The 18,054-nt window shown below is 40.8% G+C and overlaps 1 protein-coding gene across 1 annotated transcript; it reads right to left on the bottom strand.

Moving 5' to 3' along the window:
• Positions 1-706: 706 nt before the first annotated feature.
• LOC149131116 (uncharacterized) lies at positions 707-7,335 on the bottom strand. Its single transcript, XM_089341630.1, has 3 exons — positions 6,931-7,335; positions 2,401-2,475; positions 707-1,269 (listed from the first exon to the last, which is right to left on the bottom strand). Exons 1-3 carry the CDS (start codon positions 7,333-7,335, stop codon positions 886-888), a joined length of 864 nt encoding a protein of 287 aa, XP_089197756.1. The 3' UTR covers positions 707-885.
• Between the last annotated feature and the right edge of the window lie 10,719 nt (positions 7,336-18,054).

The following is an 18,054-nucleotide window of genomic DNA, read 5'->3' as shown; positions in this document are numbered from 1 at the left end:
GATTTTTTAGATCATGTAGTTTTGTTGCGTCGATTTCTGTATGACTTCCTTCATCTATTTGATTTTCACCTGCCTTAGTGTTTATGGTTGGTTCAGAGAGTATTTCACTTTGCCTATCAGTTACCTTAACTCTTTCAATCATTACTGTATTTTCATCAGCCTTGGGCTGGTTTATAATTATTTCCTCTGTAGTATCTTCTTTAGCTGCAGTTTCATTCTTTTTATCCTTTACTGCTTGCTTAATTTGGTCTATCTCTACTTCAGTTAGTAATTTTTTTTTCATAATGTTTCTTCTGACGTTGGCAAGTTTGTTACTGTCTATGTAGGATCTTACTTCAAGGTGTTTCGGTCTCCAGTTTAAGTAGGTTTGTACAGTATTAGATTTATCTGTAGGGAAATATATGGCATTGTAGAAGGCTGTAAGAACTTCTTTATTATCTTCCCTAGACCATTTTTCATTCTTTTTCTTTTGGTTATTTGATGACGAGCCTCGATGGCCATCTGTTGGAATATTCCGGTTGTGGGGTACTTCCAGCTCCTGTGTGTCGGGAAGATTTGAACCAGTAGCAGATTTCTCGTCTCGGATCTGGTTCATTATCCGAGTAAGTGGTCCTTTATAATCCGGTCTATGACCATGCCGGTTTATATTTTTTTTTATTTTGTTGTTATTATTATTATTATTATTATTATTATTATTATTATTATTATTATTATTATTATTGTTCAGTAGTTTTATTTTTATGACGTGCTTTCACTTCACTACCGAGCGCAGCTCTGTGCGCCTTGGGTATGTGCTGTGGTTTGCTGTGGTGCTCTTATGTTTACTGTATTGAAAGTGTTTTGCGTAGAATGTGTGCAGTACCCAGTAGTGCAATTTTCTGTATGTTATATATATTTGTAAGTCCTGGTGTTTTTGTTATGTATTTGTCTGAATATTTTTTTTATTATACCTAAGGCACCTACTATGATAGGAATTGTTTCTGTTTTTAGACTCCACATTCGAGTTATCTCTATTTCCAGGTCTTTGTATTTTGAAAGTTTTTCCATTTCTTTTCGAGAAACGTTGTCATCTGCTAGTATTGATACATCAATTAGAAAGCATTTTTTTTCTTCATGATCTTTGACAACTATATCTGGTCTATTTGCCTTATTATTATTATTATTATTATTATTATTATTATTATTATTATTATTATTATTATTATCATTATTATTATTGAGTGAGAGAGCAGTGCATGCCATCAAAGTGACACTGGGGTAAAATATACGAAGCCCATTATACCCATCATGACTACCCGTCTGATAAGGGTACACTAGGCATATGCATCACAACCATATGTGCGCGACATGGTGATCTCATATAAACAGCGCATGACCTCGCAGGTGGGGCCCAGTTAGAATTTTCTTCAGGTCGAGTAGCCCATCCCGCTCAAAAGGTCCCTGAATAAGGGTTGTTTAAGGATGTTGAGCAAAACACCCATGTTTCCAAAGGTGAATTATTCAAACCCCAAAGAATTCCTCTCAACACATGGCCATGATGCTCCCCCACTACTTCTGCTCATGATCAGAGATGCACATATCGTCAGCCACCAAAGGACATGCTAAACTGGTTAAGGTCAAACAACTTACAAGCAAATCTGTAGTATTAAGCAGAATATTTGCTGTAGCCCATCTTTTTATACCAAGACAAAACAATGTACATGATAACACTTCCAATCACTTAAGATCAGAAGCCATGAGAGCCACTTCCTGGTACTTTAGTATTATTATTATTATTAGTAGTAGTAGTATTATTATCATCATTTTATGTTTGACTTTTGCTTTGCATTTGTACAAGTTGGATCCAAGTCTCACCCAGAGACCTCAAGAGACAACAAGTTAAAAGTTCATGTAGGTGTTATGCCTAGGGTACCTTATATTTGGATTCGTACAGTGTTGTTCTAGAGAATGTTTAAGAAACCATAAGAAAATTACGTGTTTGTTTTAAAATTTGAGATCACATAGACAGTATTTTACGTAGGATATGGGCAGTTCCCATGAGCACTATCTTTTGAACTTCAACCATTTTGGGGTTTCCTGGTATCTCAGCTAGGTAGTAATCAGCCCGTTTCGCTGTTATTCCCAGGGCACCTATGACAATAGGTATTGTTTTCGTCTTCAGATTCCACATTTTGCTAATTTCTATTTCAAGATCTTTATATTTGCTCAGTTTTTGGTAGGTCTTGACAGATACGTTTATATCGATTGGGACAGTCATATCAATGAGGAGGCATGATTTTGTCTGAAGTCTTTCAGTATGATGTCTGGCCTATTTGCATCTATCTTTCTGTCAGTTTGAATGGTGAAGTTCCAGAGGAGTGCGATGTGATCATTTTCAAGTACTGGAGGTGGTTTGTGTTCCCACCAGTTTTTATTATGGGGTAAGTCCAGGTTTTTGCAAATTACCCAGTGAATATATTGTGCAGCTCTATCATGCCTGTTGAGATACTCTGTAGGCGCAAGCAAACTGCACATGGAGACAACATGATCGATGGTCTCATTTTGTTGTTGGCATATACGACATAATGGGGAGCTGCCGTTCTTTAATATGTTGGTCTGGTAGTTCTTTGTAGGTAGGCATTGATCTTGGGCTGCTATGATAAACCCCTCTGTTTCTGATTTCAAGCCAGAGGCCATTAGCCATTGATGGATAAGGGCTTTGTCAATAACTGCATTATTCGCTCTCTTTGGGTATTTGCCATTGAGAGGTTTTCCAAGCCATTTATCAGTCATAATATCTAAGGCAGCAATTTTAGCACGGGTTTTCAAGCGCTTAGCTTTTTCTGCAGGTGTTTCTAGTTCGTCTAATTCTTGAATTTGTTGCAATTGGAATTCACTTAGATATTCCTTTGCCTGTTTTGTTACTGAGTAAGATTCTTTTTTGCTTTCATGTTTTGAGACAAGTTTTAGCATCCAGTCCTCAGAGTTTTTCAGATAGGTGTCTAGGCCAATTGGGGCTACCTTCATTGTTAATGCCAGCTGTAGAAGTCCACGGCCTCCCTCTTTTCTTGGCAGATAAAGACGTCCTATATCTGCCTTAGGGTGGTGCATTCTATGCATTGTCAACAGTTTTCGTATTTTTTGTCAACATTACATATTTCAGTAATTGACCAGTTAACGATATTGAAACTGTAAGTCACGACTGTAAGTCACGACTGGTATGGCTTCGATCCTGTTTCTTGCGTTTAGCTCTGTCTTCAGTATTGCTCTCACCCTGCGATAATATACTTTTCTGATCCTTTCCCTCATCACTGAATGCTTGACATTGTCCCCTTCAATTACCCCTAGGTATTTGTAGCTCTCCGCTGGTTCTAACTCTTTTATGACATTTTGCTGGTCAAGGTTCACATTAGATGTTTTTGTCATTTTTCCTTTGATAAAGGTAGCTTTTGCACATTTATCAAGGCCAAATTGCATCCTGATGTCATCACTGAATTGTTTAACAATCGCTAGTAGGACTTTGAGTTGATGGACATTCTTTGCAAAGAGCTTTAAATCATCCATGTAAATGAGATGATTTATATTTTTATCAAATATTTTATAACCATACTGTGCATCATTGAGCAATTTTGAGAGCGGTATTAGGGCTAGACAGAAGAGGAGTGGTGATAGTGAGTCACCCTGGAAAATGCCACATGAAATTCTTACATCTCCAGCATTTAGAGATTCATTGTCATTGTTCAACGTCAGTGTGGTTCTCCATGATCTCATACTTACAGATAAAAAGTTTCGCAGAGTAGGATCTATTTTATACATTTCCAGACATTTCCAAATCCAGCTATGTGGTAGGCTATCAAAGGCCTTTTTATAGTCTATCCAGGCTATTGACAAGTTTTTGTGTCGCTTGTGACAATCTTCTAAGATCATCTTATTGATGAGTAGCTGATCTTTACAACCATAAGATCCACGTTTACATCCCTTTTGCTCATTAGGGAATATGCTACTTTCTATTAAAAAACTATAGGTATACTCAGTTAGGACAGATGTTAGCGTCTTATACATTGTTATTAAGCAGGTTATCGATCGATAATTTTTTGGTTCGTTTGTTTCCTCATTTTTTGGAAGCAGGAATGTTAAACCATTAACTAGCCAAGAGGGCATCAATCTAGGATGTTGTAAAACATCGTTGTAAAGTTTTGTTAGCAGTTCATGGCTCTCTGGGAAGGCATTCAACCAGAAGTTAGGAATTTTATCCTTTCCTGGAGCCTTCCATTTGCTTGACCTCCTGAGAGCAGATCTTATATCTTCTACCTTGACCCCCTCCCACTTTTGCTCCTCTAAGGAGTCTAAGTCTGTAGATATTCTATCAATCCAAGGGGCCTTTTCATTGTGTTTTATCTTCTGCCCAGAATTTATTCCAAAATTCTTGCACTTCTTCTTTTGATGGGACAGACTTTATTGTTACTGGTGTTTTCCCTATCTTCCTGTAGAAATTTTTGGGGTTATTTTTGAACATGTTATTATCTCGGAAGAATCTAACACGCTTTTCATACCTTGCTATGCGGGAAGCTTTAGCACATACCCTTTGCTTGATGGTTTCTATGATGGCATCAATGCCAACTATGGTTTTCATATTATATTTTTTCTTTAGTTATTGGGTCTTTGTAGGTTTGATACTCTTGTCAAATTTAAGGTTTTTCAAACATTCTATGTCAGATCTAAGTAGCTTAATTTGGTGTTGAATGCGCTCTTGCCAAGAAGGCTTTTTTGTGGGAGTGTTGTCATTTTCTAATCTTTTCACCACATAGAATCGTTGAGATTTTTGCGGATGCATAGTACAGGTGGTTGAGATCTGTAATATCAACATCATTAGCTGAAATTATATCCTTAAGTGCAAGGCGGATTTTACCAATTATTTTCAGGTTTTGGTTAGAATTGCGACTTTTGCGTGTGTTCATTCACACTGGTTTCTTTAATTTTCAGCCATTCAATCATGATTTGATTTTTTAGATCATGTAGTTCTTTTGCGTCGATCTCTGTATGACTTCCTTCATCTATTTGATTTTCACCTGCCTTAGTGTTTATGGTTGGTTCAGAGAGTATTTCATTTTGCCTATCAGTTACATTAATTCTTTCAATCATTACTGTATTTTCATCAGCCTTGGGCGGGTTTATAATTATTTCCTCTGTAGTATCTTCTTTAGCTGCAGTTTCATTCTTTTTATCCCTTACTGCTTGTTTAATTTGGTCAATCTCTACTTCGGTTAGTAATTTTTTTCTCATAATGTTTCTTCTGACGTTGGCAAGTTTGTTACTGTCTATGTAGGGTCTTACTTCAAGGTGTTTCTGTCTCCAGTTTAAGTAGGTTTGTACAGTATTCGATTTATTTGTGGGGAAATATATGGCATGGTAGAAGGCTGTAAGAACTTCTTTATTATCTTCCCTAGACCATTTTTCATTCTTTTTCTTTTGGTTGTTTGGTGATGAGCATGGATGGCCATCTGTTGGAATATTCCGGTTGTGGGGTACTTCCAGCTCCTGTGTGTCGGGAAGATTTGAACCAGTAGCAGATTTCTCGTCTCGAATCTGGTTCATCGTCCGAATACGTGGTCCTTTATAACCCGGTCGATGACCATTTCGGTTTGTATTTTGTTTTGTTAACAGTGAGGCATAACAAGCTTCGACGTTGACGCTAGGGGACGGATCTGTCTGTTTAGGGTTAATTTTTTGAGACAACACCGTCTCCTAGCTCTCGTGACGTAGCTTCTTAAGGCTAGCAGATCTATATCGAGTACGTGGCCGTTTGTGATTCGGTCGACGACCAATCTGGTTTGTAATCTGCTTTGTTATCATTGAGGCATGACGAGTTTTGGCGTTGACATTAGGGGACGGATTTGTCTGTTTAGGGTCAATTTTTTGAGACAACACCGTCACCGAGTTCTCAGCATGTAAACATTGCTCGTAGCGTAGTTTCTTAAGGCTAGCAGATCGGTATTCGTCTGTATTTTTTTTGTTGATAGATTTATCTCCGGGCATGGTGTATTTTTTTGTTTTTGTTTTTTGTGGCGTTTTAAACTTATGAATGGTTCACTCTGTCTGTGTTTATCATCATCATCATCATCATCATCATCATCATCATCATCATCATCATCATCATCATCATCATCATCATCATCATCATCATCATCGTCGTCGTCGTTATTATTGTTTTTATTGTTATTATTGTTATTATTGTTATTATTCAACATTTGGTAGTTTGAGGCAAATTTCTACTGCAACACTGTGTGTTCTTTTCTATTGTTGGGAGTGGGCAAACTCTTCCCGCTATTGTATTGTGTTAATTTTTCTTTTTCTCTTGAAGTGTAGCGCAGGCTTATTCGCTTGTATTGCGTGTTGAGTGTGTAATGCGATGGTTATCTAGATTGCCCGTGGAAGTTTATTTCACTGGGTTATTGCTGTGTCTTGTGTTTGTGGGTTGTTTTGTTTAGCTTGTTATATTGAATTAATAGTGTCTTGCGTAGGATGTGGGCTGTTCCTAGTAGGGCTATTTTTTGGATAGTATGTAGTGTTGAGGATTCGGGTATAGCTTCTATGTTTTTGTTCATGTGGTTTTTTAGCATTCCCAATGCTCCAATTATTATTGGTATTGTTCTTACCTTCGTGCCCCACATCTTTAATACTTCAATGTTGAAGTCTTTGTACTTTGACAATTTCTCCACTTCTTTTAAGACAATATTTTGATCAAAAGTGACTACAATGTCTCTGTTAGCAGTGTTTGTTTCTCAGACCTTGATTATTATGTCTGGGCGATTAGCTTTTATTCCTTTGTCGGTTTGAACCGGCATATCCCAGAAGATTGTGGCCTGGTCCTTGTCTTGTACCTTGCTTGGCACATATTTATACCACCTATTGTCAGTTTTAATGTTGTATATATTCAGATTTGGCAAGGACTGGGCAGCCCGAGATGATGTGGTCAATTGTCTCATTGTGCTGGTTGCACATTCTACATTTAGTGTTAGGGCCTGTTTTCATTATTTTGCTTTTATGGTTGTTTGTAGTCAGGCATTGGTCTTGTGCAGCGAGAATTACTCCTTCCATTTCAGCTTTTAGTTCAGAGTTTTTGAGCCATTGTTGGCTTTTACTTAGGCTCACTTCTACTCTATCAAGCTTTGCAGGGTATTGGCCATGGAGTGATTTTTCTCTCCATGTCTTCTTCAGTACCTTTTTTAATTCTGTTTTCATGTTGTTCTTTGTCTCTTTGACTATTTCTGCTGTGTTATCACCTGAGGTCAGTGTATCAGTGTAGATTGTATCTGTTTTGTATTTTGTCGCCTCCTTGTTTATAGCGAAAAGCATTTTCTTTTTCTCGCGTTGCTAGTCTCCGGCTCTTTGTTTCTAAGTACTTTCCTAGCCCAACTGTTGTTATTTTATAATAGTTTTCTATCTGTATCAGGCCACGGCCTCCTCCTGAGCAAGGCAAATATATTCTGTTTGCGTCTGATTTGGGCTGGTGACTTCGGTACGTTGTTAGAAGTTTTCTGGTTTTTCTATCAAGGTTTCTCAATTTACTGATCTTCCATTTTATTATGTTAAAGCTGTAATTTATGACTGGTATGGCTAGTGTGTTTATCCCTGCCATCTTAAGTTCAGTGTTTAATATTAGTCTAACTCTTCTGTAATACTCTCTTCTAATTTTCTTTTTCATTTCTGTGCGTTGTAGTTTAGCTGTTTCATCTATTCCTAGGTATTTGTACGGGCTATTGTGGTCTAATTCTCTAATTTCTGTCTCTATGATGAATGCAATGCTTTCAGTGCTGATAAATTTGTCTCTTCTCAGTGTAACTCCGGTACATTTGTCCAGCCCCATACTCATTCCGATGTCCTTGCTGAAACTATGGACAACTTTAATAAGATTCCATGGCACTTTTAGCGAAAAGTTTTAGGTATTATTATGAATGCCAGAGCCCTCACTTTTTCCGAGGTATTTGTAGGTTTGTTCCTGCTCAAGTTCTATTATAATTGTGTCAACATCCAACACCACTGAATGTGAGGTCTTCAATTTCCCTTTCTGGAAAGTGGCCTTGGCACATTTAACAAGACCAAATTCCATCCCAATGTCATCACTGAATGCTTTCACAGTACGTAATAATCCTTCAAGATCATTATCGTCTCTTTCATAGAGTTTTAAGTCGTTCATATAAAATATATGACTTATTTTCTTGTCAATTTTATATCAATACTCTGTTCTTGTAAGGGGTATTAGGCCTATTCAAAAAATTGAAGGTGAAAGTGAGTCACCTTGGAAAATGCCGCAGGTGATATTAATATTGTTACGAACGCCCGCACGCGAAGCACCTCCTTAACCGAAGAGAGAACGCGCGCGCGCGCGAACGTCCACGCTCAGTGAGTCGGGATGTTCGCCACGGCCACCAATAAGCCCCGGCCGGAGCACGCAACGAAGAACAACAGGCAAAAGGAGGAGAGGAAGAAATAACACGGAGACCATACGTTGGGTAGCGGAACTAACTTTTTCTTTTTACATCAAACATCAGAATAAAACATTACATCGATACAAAACATAGCATTGCGTAACAATAAATTCAATAGCATATAATAGCGCATGCAACATAATCAAAGGTTTACAATCATTACATAAACACGAGTTCGTACATCAAGTCCTTTAAAAGTTTTTTCACTTCTTTGTCTTCTTTTCAGTTACCCCACATGTAACAAAGTTCTTTCTTTTCTTTTCTTTTAAGTTAACATCACAATTAACGAAATCTCTTTTAACACATGTAACAAGTACATTTTTCTTGGAAGAATATTTACACAAACCTTTACTGTAATAATTTCCTTTCTTTCAAAGCTCTCACAAGAACTGACCAAAGTAGCCTACTACTTTCTTTTGCTTGCCGCAACAGTCCCATCTCTCTGTCCCTCTCTCTCTGAGACTCTATGCATTTCTGCTTACTCGTACCTGCTGACTATAGACCCTCTCTCTCGGCCTCTCTCTGCCAGACTTATCACTGTTCAGCTTCACTGGCTGACGTTCTTCATCCAACTCCCAGGCCAACTGCCTTCACCAACTGCTTCGGCCAACTCGACTGGCCAACTCGACTGGCCAACTCGCTTGATACCAACTGCCTGATCCCACTACCCCCGGCCAACTCCTTCGGCCAACTTGACTGGCCAACTCGCCTTCGCCAACTCGACTGCTACCCAAATCCTCGGCCAACTGCCTCGCGCCAATTCCTGTTCTCGTATTTATCACAAATACCGTAGCCCAATAGTGTTACTTTACCCCCTCCCAAAGCTGGATCAGTTCAGTACAAATCCTATCTTGTTTTTCTGAACTTTCGCTGACCGGAAAGGGTCAGCGATCACTCCTACGCTAAAAATAGCTGTGGTAGTTGACAAGACAAAGGAAATGCCATTGTCACCAACAACCAGAACATGGTTTCAAAACCCAGCTCGGGAGATAGGGATATCACATTAATTTGTATTTTCGGTGGTCGCATCAATATTGTTTGTGGTCAGTGCTCCATTAGAGTGGTATATCATTGGAGATTCGTATTCCACACTGACATGTGCTTCAGGAAGTATGAAATCACAGGAGAAAGTTTGAAGATATCCAGCGATTTCAAAATCTATGAATGCGAAATGCTGTCAAAGGCCTTTTTATAATCAATCCATACGGAACCGAGATTTCTACGTTTGTTATGACATTTCTCAAGGATCATGCGATTGATTAAGAGTTGGTCTTTGCATTCATATGAGTCTCGTCAGCACCCTTTTTGTTCAGTGGCGAAAATATCGTTCTGTTCCATAAATTTGTATGTTTTCTCCTCGAGCATGGATGTTAAAATTTTATACGTGGTAGATAGACATGTTATGGGCCGATAGTTTTGGGGAAATTTGATTTCATTATTGTTCGGGAGTAGATAAGTAATATCCCTTGCTAACCAATCAGGTGTTTTCGTAGGATCTTTCATAATTTCATTGAATAACAGGACTGACTTTTCTTGTGCGCACGGGAGCAAGGCGAGCTAGAAATTTGGCACCCTATGATTACCAGGAGATTTCCACTTATGAGTCTTCGTGAGTATTATCCTTAGGTCTGCTATTGTGATGTCTTCCCATGTTTGTGCTGGTAAGTTTTGGTAGGATCTTCTGGTAAGTTTCGGTAGGATATTGTGGTAAGTTTGGGTAGGATGTTCTGGTAAGTTATTATTATTATTCCCTCGTAACACATATAAAAATGCACCGGAGTCTTTAGTCACAACAAGGACCTCAGACAGCTAATACTTTCCTTAAGATGTGTACTGTGCCTAATAAGGCTGCTTTTTGCAAGACATCAATTTCCAGTTGCCTTAAGAAGTCTTGAAGTTTCAATACGCTATTTCCACAGAGTCTGCATTTCTGGGAGTCAGAAATTTTATAAATGTTATTCTTCACCGACTTGGTAGCGAGAGCCTGCTATTGTGCAGCAGTGAACAGGCTTTCAGTGGTACGCTTCAAATCATCTCGCTCAAGCCATGCCGACAATGCTGTATTACCCTTTATGACCTCTTTATTCCTTTCAAACTGTCCATGCATTCTCATTTCAAGGTCTTCTTTTCTCTTCTCCTCGGCTCTTTGGTTAAACTCTTCCTCGCCCATCATTTCATCTGCATTTACACCCATATCTTTCACGGCATATTGCATCTGGTCTTCATCACTATTTATCAAATACTCGGCAAGCGCTCTCCTTTCACTCCTTATACAATGGTCTGTACTAATTAGTCCTCTGCCACCATTCTTTCTTTTCATATACAGTCTGTTTACATTTGCTTTAGGATGTAGCGCCCCATGCAGCGTCATCAACTTTCTCATCCTTCTATCCAGTGTTGATATTTCCTCCTTAGTCCATTTGAGGATGGACTTACTATATCTGATCACCGCAACTGCCCAGATATTCAGTGGAGTAATAAAATTTTTGGCATTCAGGTTAGATTTCAACACCATCTTCACCCTTTTTTGATACGCCTCGCTGACCTTGACTTTCATTTCTCTATGTAGAATGTTATCCAGCTCCAAGATCCCTAAATATCTATACCTACTACCTTCAGTTCCATTTTCCGTCATTCCAAGTACTCCTACAATCACTGATGTTGTAACCGCCTTGAGATGCCATATATTTTCGATTTCCGTGAGCAAATCTTTATAATTTCTGAGAATGTCAAATAGTTTTAGTGCAATATCATGATTATAAGAGATACTCATGTCGCTCAATAAATAGACTTTATTATTTTGATCTTTTACAACAACAATGTCTACATGGACAAGAAAGTCTCAAAAGATCGTTACAGTTTCCCTCTCGGCTATACCACTTGTCAACAATTTTGATTTTATAATGCCGACATATTAACCAGTGTGAATATTGACAATTCTTTCACACCTTGATTTATACTCTACTGGTGCTAAAACATTACATCCAGAGATTAGGTGATCCACTATTTCAGCATCATCATAGCAGAATCAGCACTTTAGATCTACTCCATTTTTCATTACATTGGCTCGGTAGTTCCGGGTCAATAATCTTTGATCTTGAACAGCTAAGATGAAGCCTTCGCTTTCTACCTTTAGCCGTGAGCTTCATAACCGCTGATAGATGCACTTCTGGTCAACATCAGCTTGTTTGCTGCTGGCCACATATATGCCATGTGAAGTCTCTGCTCTCATCGACTAGCCAATTATTCATGCTCTTTTTTACTTTGGCGTTAATGTTACTTTGTTTGCAACAACAGTTGCCACATTTCTCTCAGGCTGTTCAACCTGGGTATTATTTAGGAAATCAGTAGCATATTTTTCGTTTTCCTCCAAGATAGAATAAAGTTTCTTACACCTCTCGTGACTGTCAACAAGTTTTAACATCTCGTCGTTTGCTGGTCAGTCCAGATGTAGTAGTTTTGTAAGTTCAAACTGGATCAAGCCTCGACCTTCTTGGGTTCTGGGAAGGTAAAGACGATCCACGTCTGTCTGGGTGTGAGACAACTCGAGTTGTTTCGACACAAAACATTGTTTGTTAAGTGGACACAATTCTATCATGTGATGTTTTTCACTCTCACGTCGTGTATTGTTTAAGCTTACGTCGATTCGTCCGAAGAAGCATTTTATGGACGCTACCAGATGACGTTAGATAAACATCGACTTGTAGGGCAGGGTTTATAACAGACGAGCTGTAGACAGGAACTTTGCTGTGGGCTAGCTAGGGAGCTGGTCTGCAGCGAGGTGGACTTTCGGTGGAGAAGTAGAAGCAGCATAATATAAGCAGTAAGCGTTAAATGAATCTGAATTATTTAAACAGAAGTAACTGGCGGCTACCGCCCTAGTGTACTTAAAGTAATAAACTTTTGATAAACACATTCTCGTCTCCACGAGTTTATTTGTGTATAGCTTAACAAAGCTATAACTGATGACTCCGACGATAGAACAACAGCGCTCGCTATCGAAATAAACATGGCAAGCGATCGCAAAACAACACTGAAGCTATCACAGTTCTGGCCAAAGAGGGCTGAACTATGGTTCGCGCAGGAGGAAGCCCAATTTATCATAAACAAAATAACTGCAGACCTAACGAAATATTCGTACGTTGTAGCGGCACTGGATGAAAGCAAGGCAACAAGGGTGCTGGACATTTTAACCCAACCCCCAGCAACGCACAAATACACCACATTAAAAAACAGACTTGTGTATACATTCCGGCGCAGCGAACGAGAAGCGACAGCCAAGATACTGGAGGAGGAATTAAGCGATTCTAAGCGTTCGGAGTTGATGGACAGGATGTTGGCATTAGTCCCTTACCCCGTGAGTCACCTTCCTTTTCGTTTAGGAAAATATTCCTCCGCAAACTATCACCCAGGTCCAGGCCCTCATAATTCAGACGGAGATAAGGACCTGCACATCTGACAAGCATTTTTTATCCAGTGGTGTTATGGTCAATGCCATAGGGTCGGTCCCGAGACATGGTAGAATTAAGTAAGACGACATGTGCTTCTACCACACAAAGTTCGGGAAAAGGCTACGAAGTGCAAACAACCATGTAGCTTCGGGACCCCTTCACCACTGGCTCAGGGAAACTCCAGGGCCGGCCGCCATTGAATGCCCTGGTGGCCGACAGACACGATCAATTGCTTCTCTATGTCCGCGATCGGAGCTCCGGACGTAGGTTCCTAATCGACACCGGAGCAGAAGTCGGCAGGATCCCGGCGTCAGCAAAGGACCTCCGTTACGGAAAGCAGAGTCAACCTTGAACAGCCGCCAACGGGTCCACAATTGAGGCATACGGTCGCCGCCCCCTTTCTCTCAATATCAGCTAACAAAAATACACATGGACATTCACTATCACCGATGTCCATCAGCCCATTATCGGGGCAGACTTTCTTCAAGCGCACTTGCTACTGGTTGATTTGCATGGGAGACAACTCATCAACAGCAACATACGCTTCCGTGTCTCTGGCAACATCTGCACATGCTCCCACCCCCGCATAGCAGCCGTCTCGCAGACCGAGGACAAATTCTCGAATCTCTTTGCGCGTCGTCCCAATCTCACTACCCCGACATTCTCCAAACTTACAGCCTGCCACGGGGTGACACACCACATCCCCACCACCGGCCCCCAGTGCACAGCCGCGTACGTCGTCTATCACCTGACAAACTTGCTATTGCGAAGGCCGAGTTTGACAATATGGAGGCCTTGGGCATAGTTCGCCGATCAAGCAGTCCCTGGTCGTCACCCATGTGGCCCTGAAACCCAACGGAGGTTATCGGCTCTGTGGAGACTACCGCCGTCTCAACGCATATACGATACCTGACTACCACCCCATTTCGCACATACAAGATTTCTCAGCCCAGCTAGCCAGGTGCTCGGTTTTCTCAAAAGTCAACCTCATCCGCGGTTACCACCAAATACCAATACAAGACGACGATGTACCGAAAACCGCTGTGATCACTCCTTTCGGTCTGTACGAATTCATATGTATACCATTTGATCTGAAAAACGCAGCACAATCCACTCACCTTTGCTATGAGCAAGCTCTCAGAGCCTTGGTCTGCACGCTAGCAACGATAGCTATCGGCCATTTCTGAGAACACCATGGACGTGCAACACATAACCGGCAAGAGCAACTTAGTCGCTGACGCCCTCTCTCGTGCTACTATCTGCTCTCACACCTACCTAGCCCCAATAACGGAAGGCCTGGATTACGAGGCTAAGGCTGCAGCCCAACAGACAGATAACAAGATTAGGGCCTACCGCACTGCTGTGACCTCACTTTCCTTGCAGGATGTTCACTTTGGCTCTAACGGCACAACCCTACTGTGTGATGTATCCACTGGGAAGCCACGACCGATCGTCCTGTCAGCGAGGCGCAAAAAGTTTTTCGACGTCATTCACGGACTGTCCCATCCAGGTACTAAAGCCACACAGCGCCTGCTGTCAAGCAAATTTATCTGGCACCGTATGGCCAAACAGAGTGGGGAATGGACCAGGACCTGCATCCCCTGTCAACAAGCCAAGGTCCATCAACACATTAAAGCACCCCTCGGCAACTATTAACTACCACAGGCCCGTTTCAACCACGTCAACATCGACCTTATCGGCCCCCTACTACCTTCGCAGCGTTGCTCGTACCTACTGACCTCGGTAGACTGCTACCCGTTGGTCTGAAGCTATCCCTCTCGGGCACGGAAACACAAGAAGTCAGCCGAGCCTTCACCGCAAACTGGGTCGCCCGTTTCGGTGTCCCAGACAGCATCTAATCCGATCGGGGTCCACAATTCACCTCAAAGTTGTAGAATGACATGTGTGACCTTTTTAGAATCACAATGAACCGCACAACAGCCTACCATCCACAGGCCAACGGGTTAGTGGAGAATTTCACTGCCGCCTGAAGGAATCCCTGACAACCAGACTTAACGGGCCTAATTGGATTGATCAACTCCCATAGGTGATGCTGGGAATCTGCACCGCCCCAAAAGAAAATCTCAACACTTCCTCCGCGGAAACGGTGTATGATGCTCCTCTTACAGTGCCGGGAGAGTTCCTTCCGAATACGAAGTCAGATCCGAATGTCAAAAGGTACCTTGCTCAACTGAGAGACAGCGTGGGCTAGTTGCGCCCTATTCCCATGCCAACACACGGTATACCCAGATCATCCGTACCGAACGACCTCCGCACGGCTAACTTTGTGTTCGTTCAACGTAACACACGACGAAAACCCCTCCAGTCACCCTACGATGGTCCGTATGAAATCATACATCCGGAAGACAAATCATTTCAACTCCTAATTGGCAGACGACAAGACATAGTCTCCATTGATAGGTTTAAATCAGCCTATCTCGATATCGACAGCCCCGTTCAGGTAGACCAACCACCAAACAGGAGCCGCCCCAAACAGATCACACCAACCTTTGACAAGGAACAGTCACCAAAGAGCCGAGTAACAACACGCACGGGCAGGGCAATTAAAACGTCTTCCCGGTTCCAATGACAGTGAACAGTAGGACAGGATTCATGACAGACGAACTGTAGACAGGGACGTCGCTGCGGGCTAGCTAGGGAGCTGGTCAGCAGCGAGGCGGACTTCCGGTGGAGAAGTAGAAGCAACAATATAAACCTTTGATAAATACATTCTCGTCTCCACGGGTTTATTTGCGTATAGCTTAACAAAGCTATAGGCTCATTGTTGAGGGTTTACTCTTTTCGCCTTAACACACTTACTGTGGTACAGACGGTTCATTTTGCATCGTGGACAATTGACGTTATAGCTCGCCAATTTCCACTTCAGTTTGGAAATGTTGCAATGTTTTCTTCATTCGTTTATAAAGCTATTATCTGAGCACAATATTATTATTCGTCTTACGTTATAACATTATTTGGTGACGAGTGAAAATGGAAAGTAATGCAGATCTCATTAACTTGTTGCGCATGCAACAAGAGTTCTTAGAAATGCAAAAACAACGTGACAAGCAGCAATTGGATATTTTAACAGCTTTAGCTTCCAAGCTTATGCAGTCAAATCCAACTACATCGATTAACTATCAAAGCAGCGCTACTTCAAACGTTTTCGGCATGCTTCATACCTTTGAATATGACGAACAAAACGAACTAACTTTTGCATCCAAGTATAACCGTTACTAAGATCTTTTTGTCACTGAAGCAGCGGAATTAGATGGTTCAAGCAAGGCGAGACTATTATTACGGAAATTGGGCAGTATTGAATACAAGTACTTTAACTTTGTCATACCCAACATCTTAATGAATTTGACTTTAAAACTACAGTGGACCTACTTACAAACATGTTTGGTGAGACAACATCATTGTTTAACAGCAGATGTAAATGTTTGGAATTAGAAAAACGCCCTGAAGAAGATTTTATTGCATATGCTGGGCGTATAAACAAAAAATGCGAAAATAGCATCATTTCTGAAGAAACATGGCACAAAATCGAAAAACCAACCATTTTATCCACTGAATGCTTCCAACCAGCCATTGGTTATCAAAGGAAAAACATCATGTTTTTATTCACTCAGAGACTCGACTTCCATTTATTCGGGATTCTGCAGGGAATCCTTACCTGGACATCTTCGGAATAGACTGGATTGAGAAACTTGGGTTATGAAATATACCACTACGTAAAGTAACACATACCCATATAAAAAAGGAGTGGCAGTGTTGACGTTGAACATGTTACATACACTAACCGTATTGGAAATTTTCAGCAAGAATTCAAATCACTTTTCAAAGTTGACTTAGGATTATGCACAAAATTTTCTGCATCTTTGTATCTTAAACCAAATGCCAGGCATGTTTCCAAGCCGAAGCGTCCAGTACCTTATGCCTAATTATCGCTAGTTGAAAACGAGCTGGATAGATTAGCAAATTGGAATGTAATATCAAAAGTGAATTATTCATCATGGGCTGCGCCCATTGTTATAGTATATAAAAGACAAAAAACAAATGCCTCTATACGTATATTTGCTGATTTCTCTACGGGACTTAACGATTCATTAGCGCTACATCGCTATCCACTACCTGTTCCCGAAGACTTATTTACAAGATTAAATGGGTGGGGTGGGGGATGGTTTTCCAAGATTGACTTAGTTGAAACATATTTAACAATAGCTGTAAGCAATGCATCTGTAGTGACCCACGGCGGTCAAGAAGGAAGGCAAAACAAAAAAGGGATCTAACGAGAATAATCTCCCTCGACCTTCTCGATATTCTAGAAGCTTTCAATTAACTTCCGGATGACGTGGAAGTCAGGGACTTCCGGTTCATCTCTTATATAAAGCGAACGCAATTCTAATTTCGTGCTCTTTTGCCTGTCGGTTCCTAGGCGTACGCATTGAGCCGCACCACTCGCACACACACCGCACGCGCACATATTTACATCATTTGCTTTGAGACATATGATTACAAAGTATGTTCATGTAATATGTTACAAGCCTTTTCTTTCAAACCATTCTTATATGTTAACGCATTACATCCAGTAATAAATATGTTATGACTTATTATGTACGTCTCACAAGTTCTTATTTTCCTTATCGTTTTACGTACAAGATGGTGATCCCTCTTTCTCGCATATAATTGTAAAATTGTAGGTTGTCACATACTGACATCACTACAAAATGGTAACCCCGACGTTAGAATACGATAGCCGCTACAAAATAGGGAACCCAACTTTTGAATACGCTAGCTATTACAAAATGGTGAACTTGACGTTTGAATACGCAACCCACAGCACACGGTAAACTGACGCCGTACTACACTCTTCAAGGTAATTTCTACATTACTCTACCAGCTCCTCTGATATTCTAGTTTTGAAATAATTTCGTGTCTTCCGCGTTAAACAAGAAAGTCCACTTATCACGCCTGTTCTTTGTCATAAACGATTGTGTCTCCTTTCAACTGAACAAGCATACCTGTGAACATCCTGTGCTCCGCTGGAAAAGCGTGTCATAATCATGAGTAACACTTCCATACCAGCTTATTCTGGTGATGCTAAGCTATGGTTTGCACAGCTTGATTCTTAC

Source organism: Octopus bimaculoides, chromosome 25 (assembly GCF_046866305.1).
Source record: "Octopus bimaculoides isolate indiv1 chromosome 25, ASM4686630v1, whole genome shotgun sequence".
In the NCBI taxonomy this organism is placed as follows: domain Eukaryota; kingdom Metazoa; phylum Mollusca; class Cephalopoda; order Octopoda; family Octopodidae; genus Octopus; species Octopus bimaculoides.
The sequence above is the reverse complement of the archived record's forward strand: the minus strand, read 5'-3'. Positions and strand labels throughout refer to the sequence as shown.

Bases quoted from the DNA above. Each gene is read 5' to 3' on its own strand.
- LOC149131116 (XM_089341630.1), bottom strand. From the start codon at position 7,335: ATGCTTTTCGCTATAAACAAGGAGGCGACAAAATACAAAACAGATACA. The intron at 2,476-6,930 runs GTCCTTGCCAAA...TATCTCAACAGG, and splicing joins ACATCATCTCGGGCTGCCCA to CATGATAGAGCTGCACAATA. The intron at 1,270-2,400 runs GAACACAAACCA...TATAATGGGCTT, and splicing joins CCCATAATAAAAACTGGTGG to CGTATATTTTACCCCAGTGT.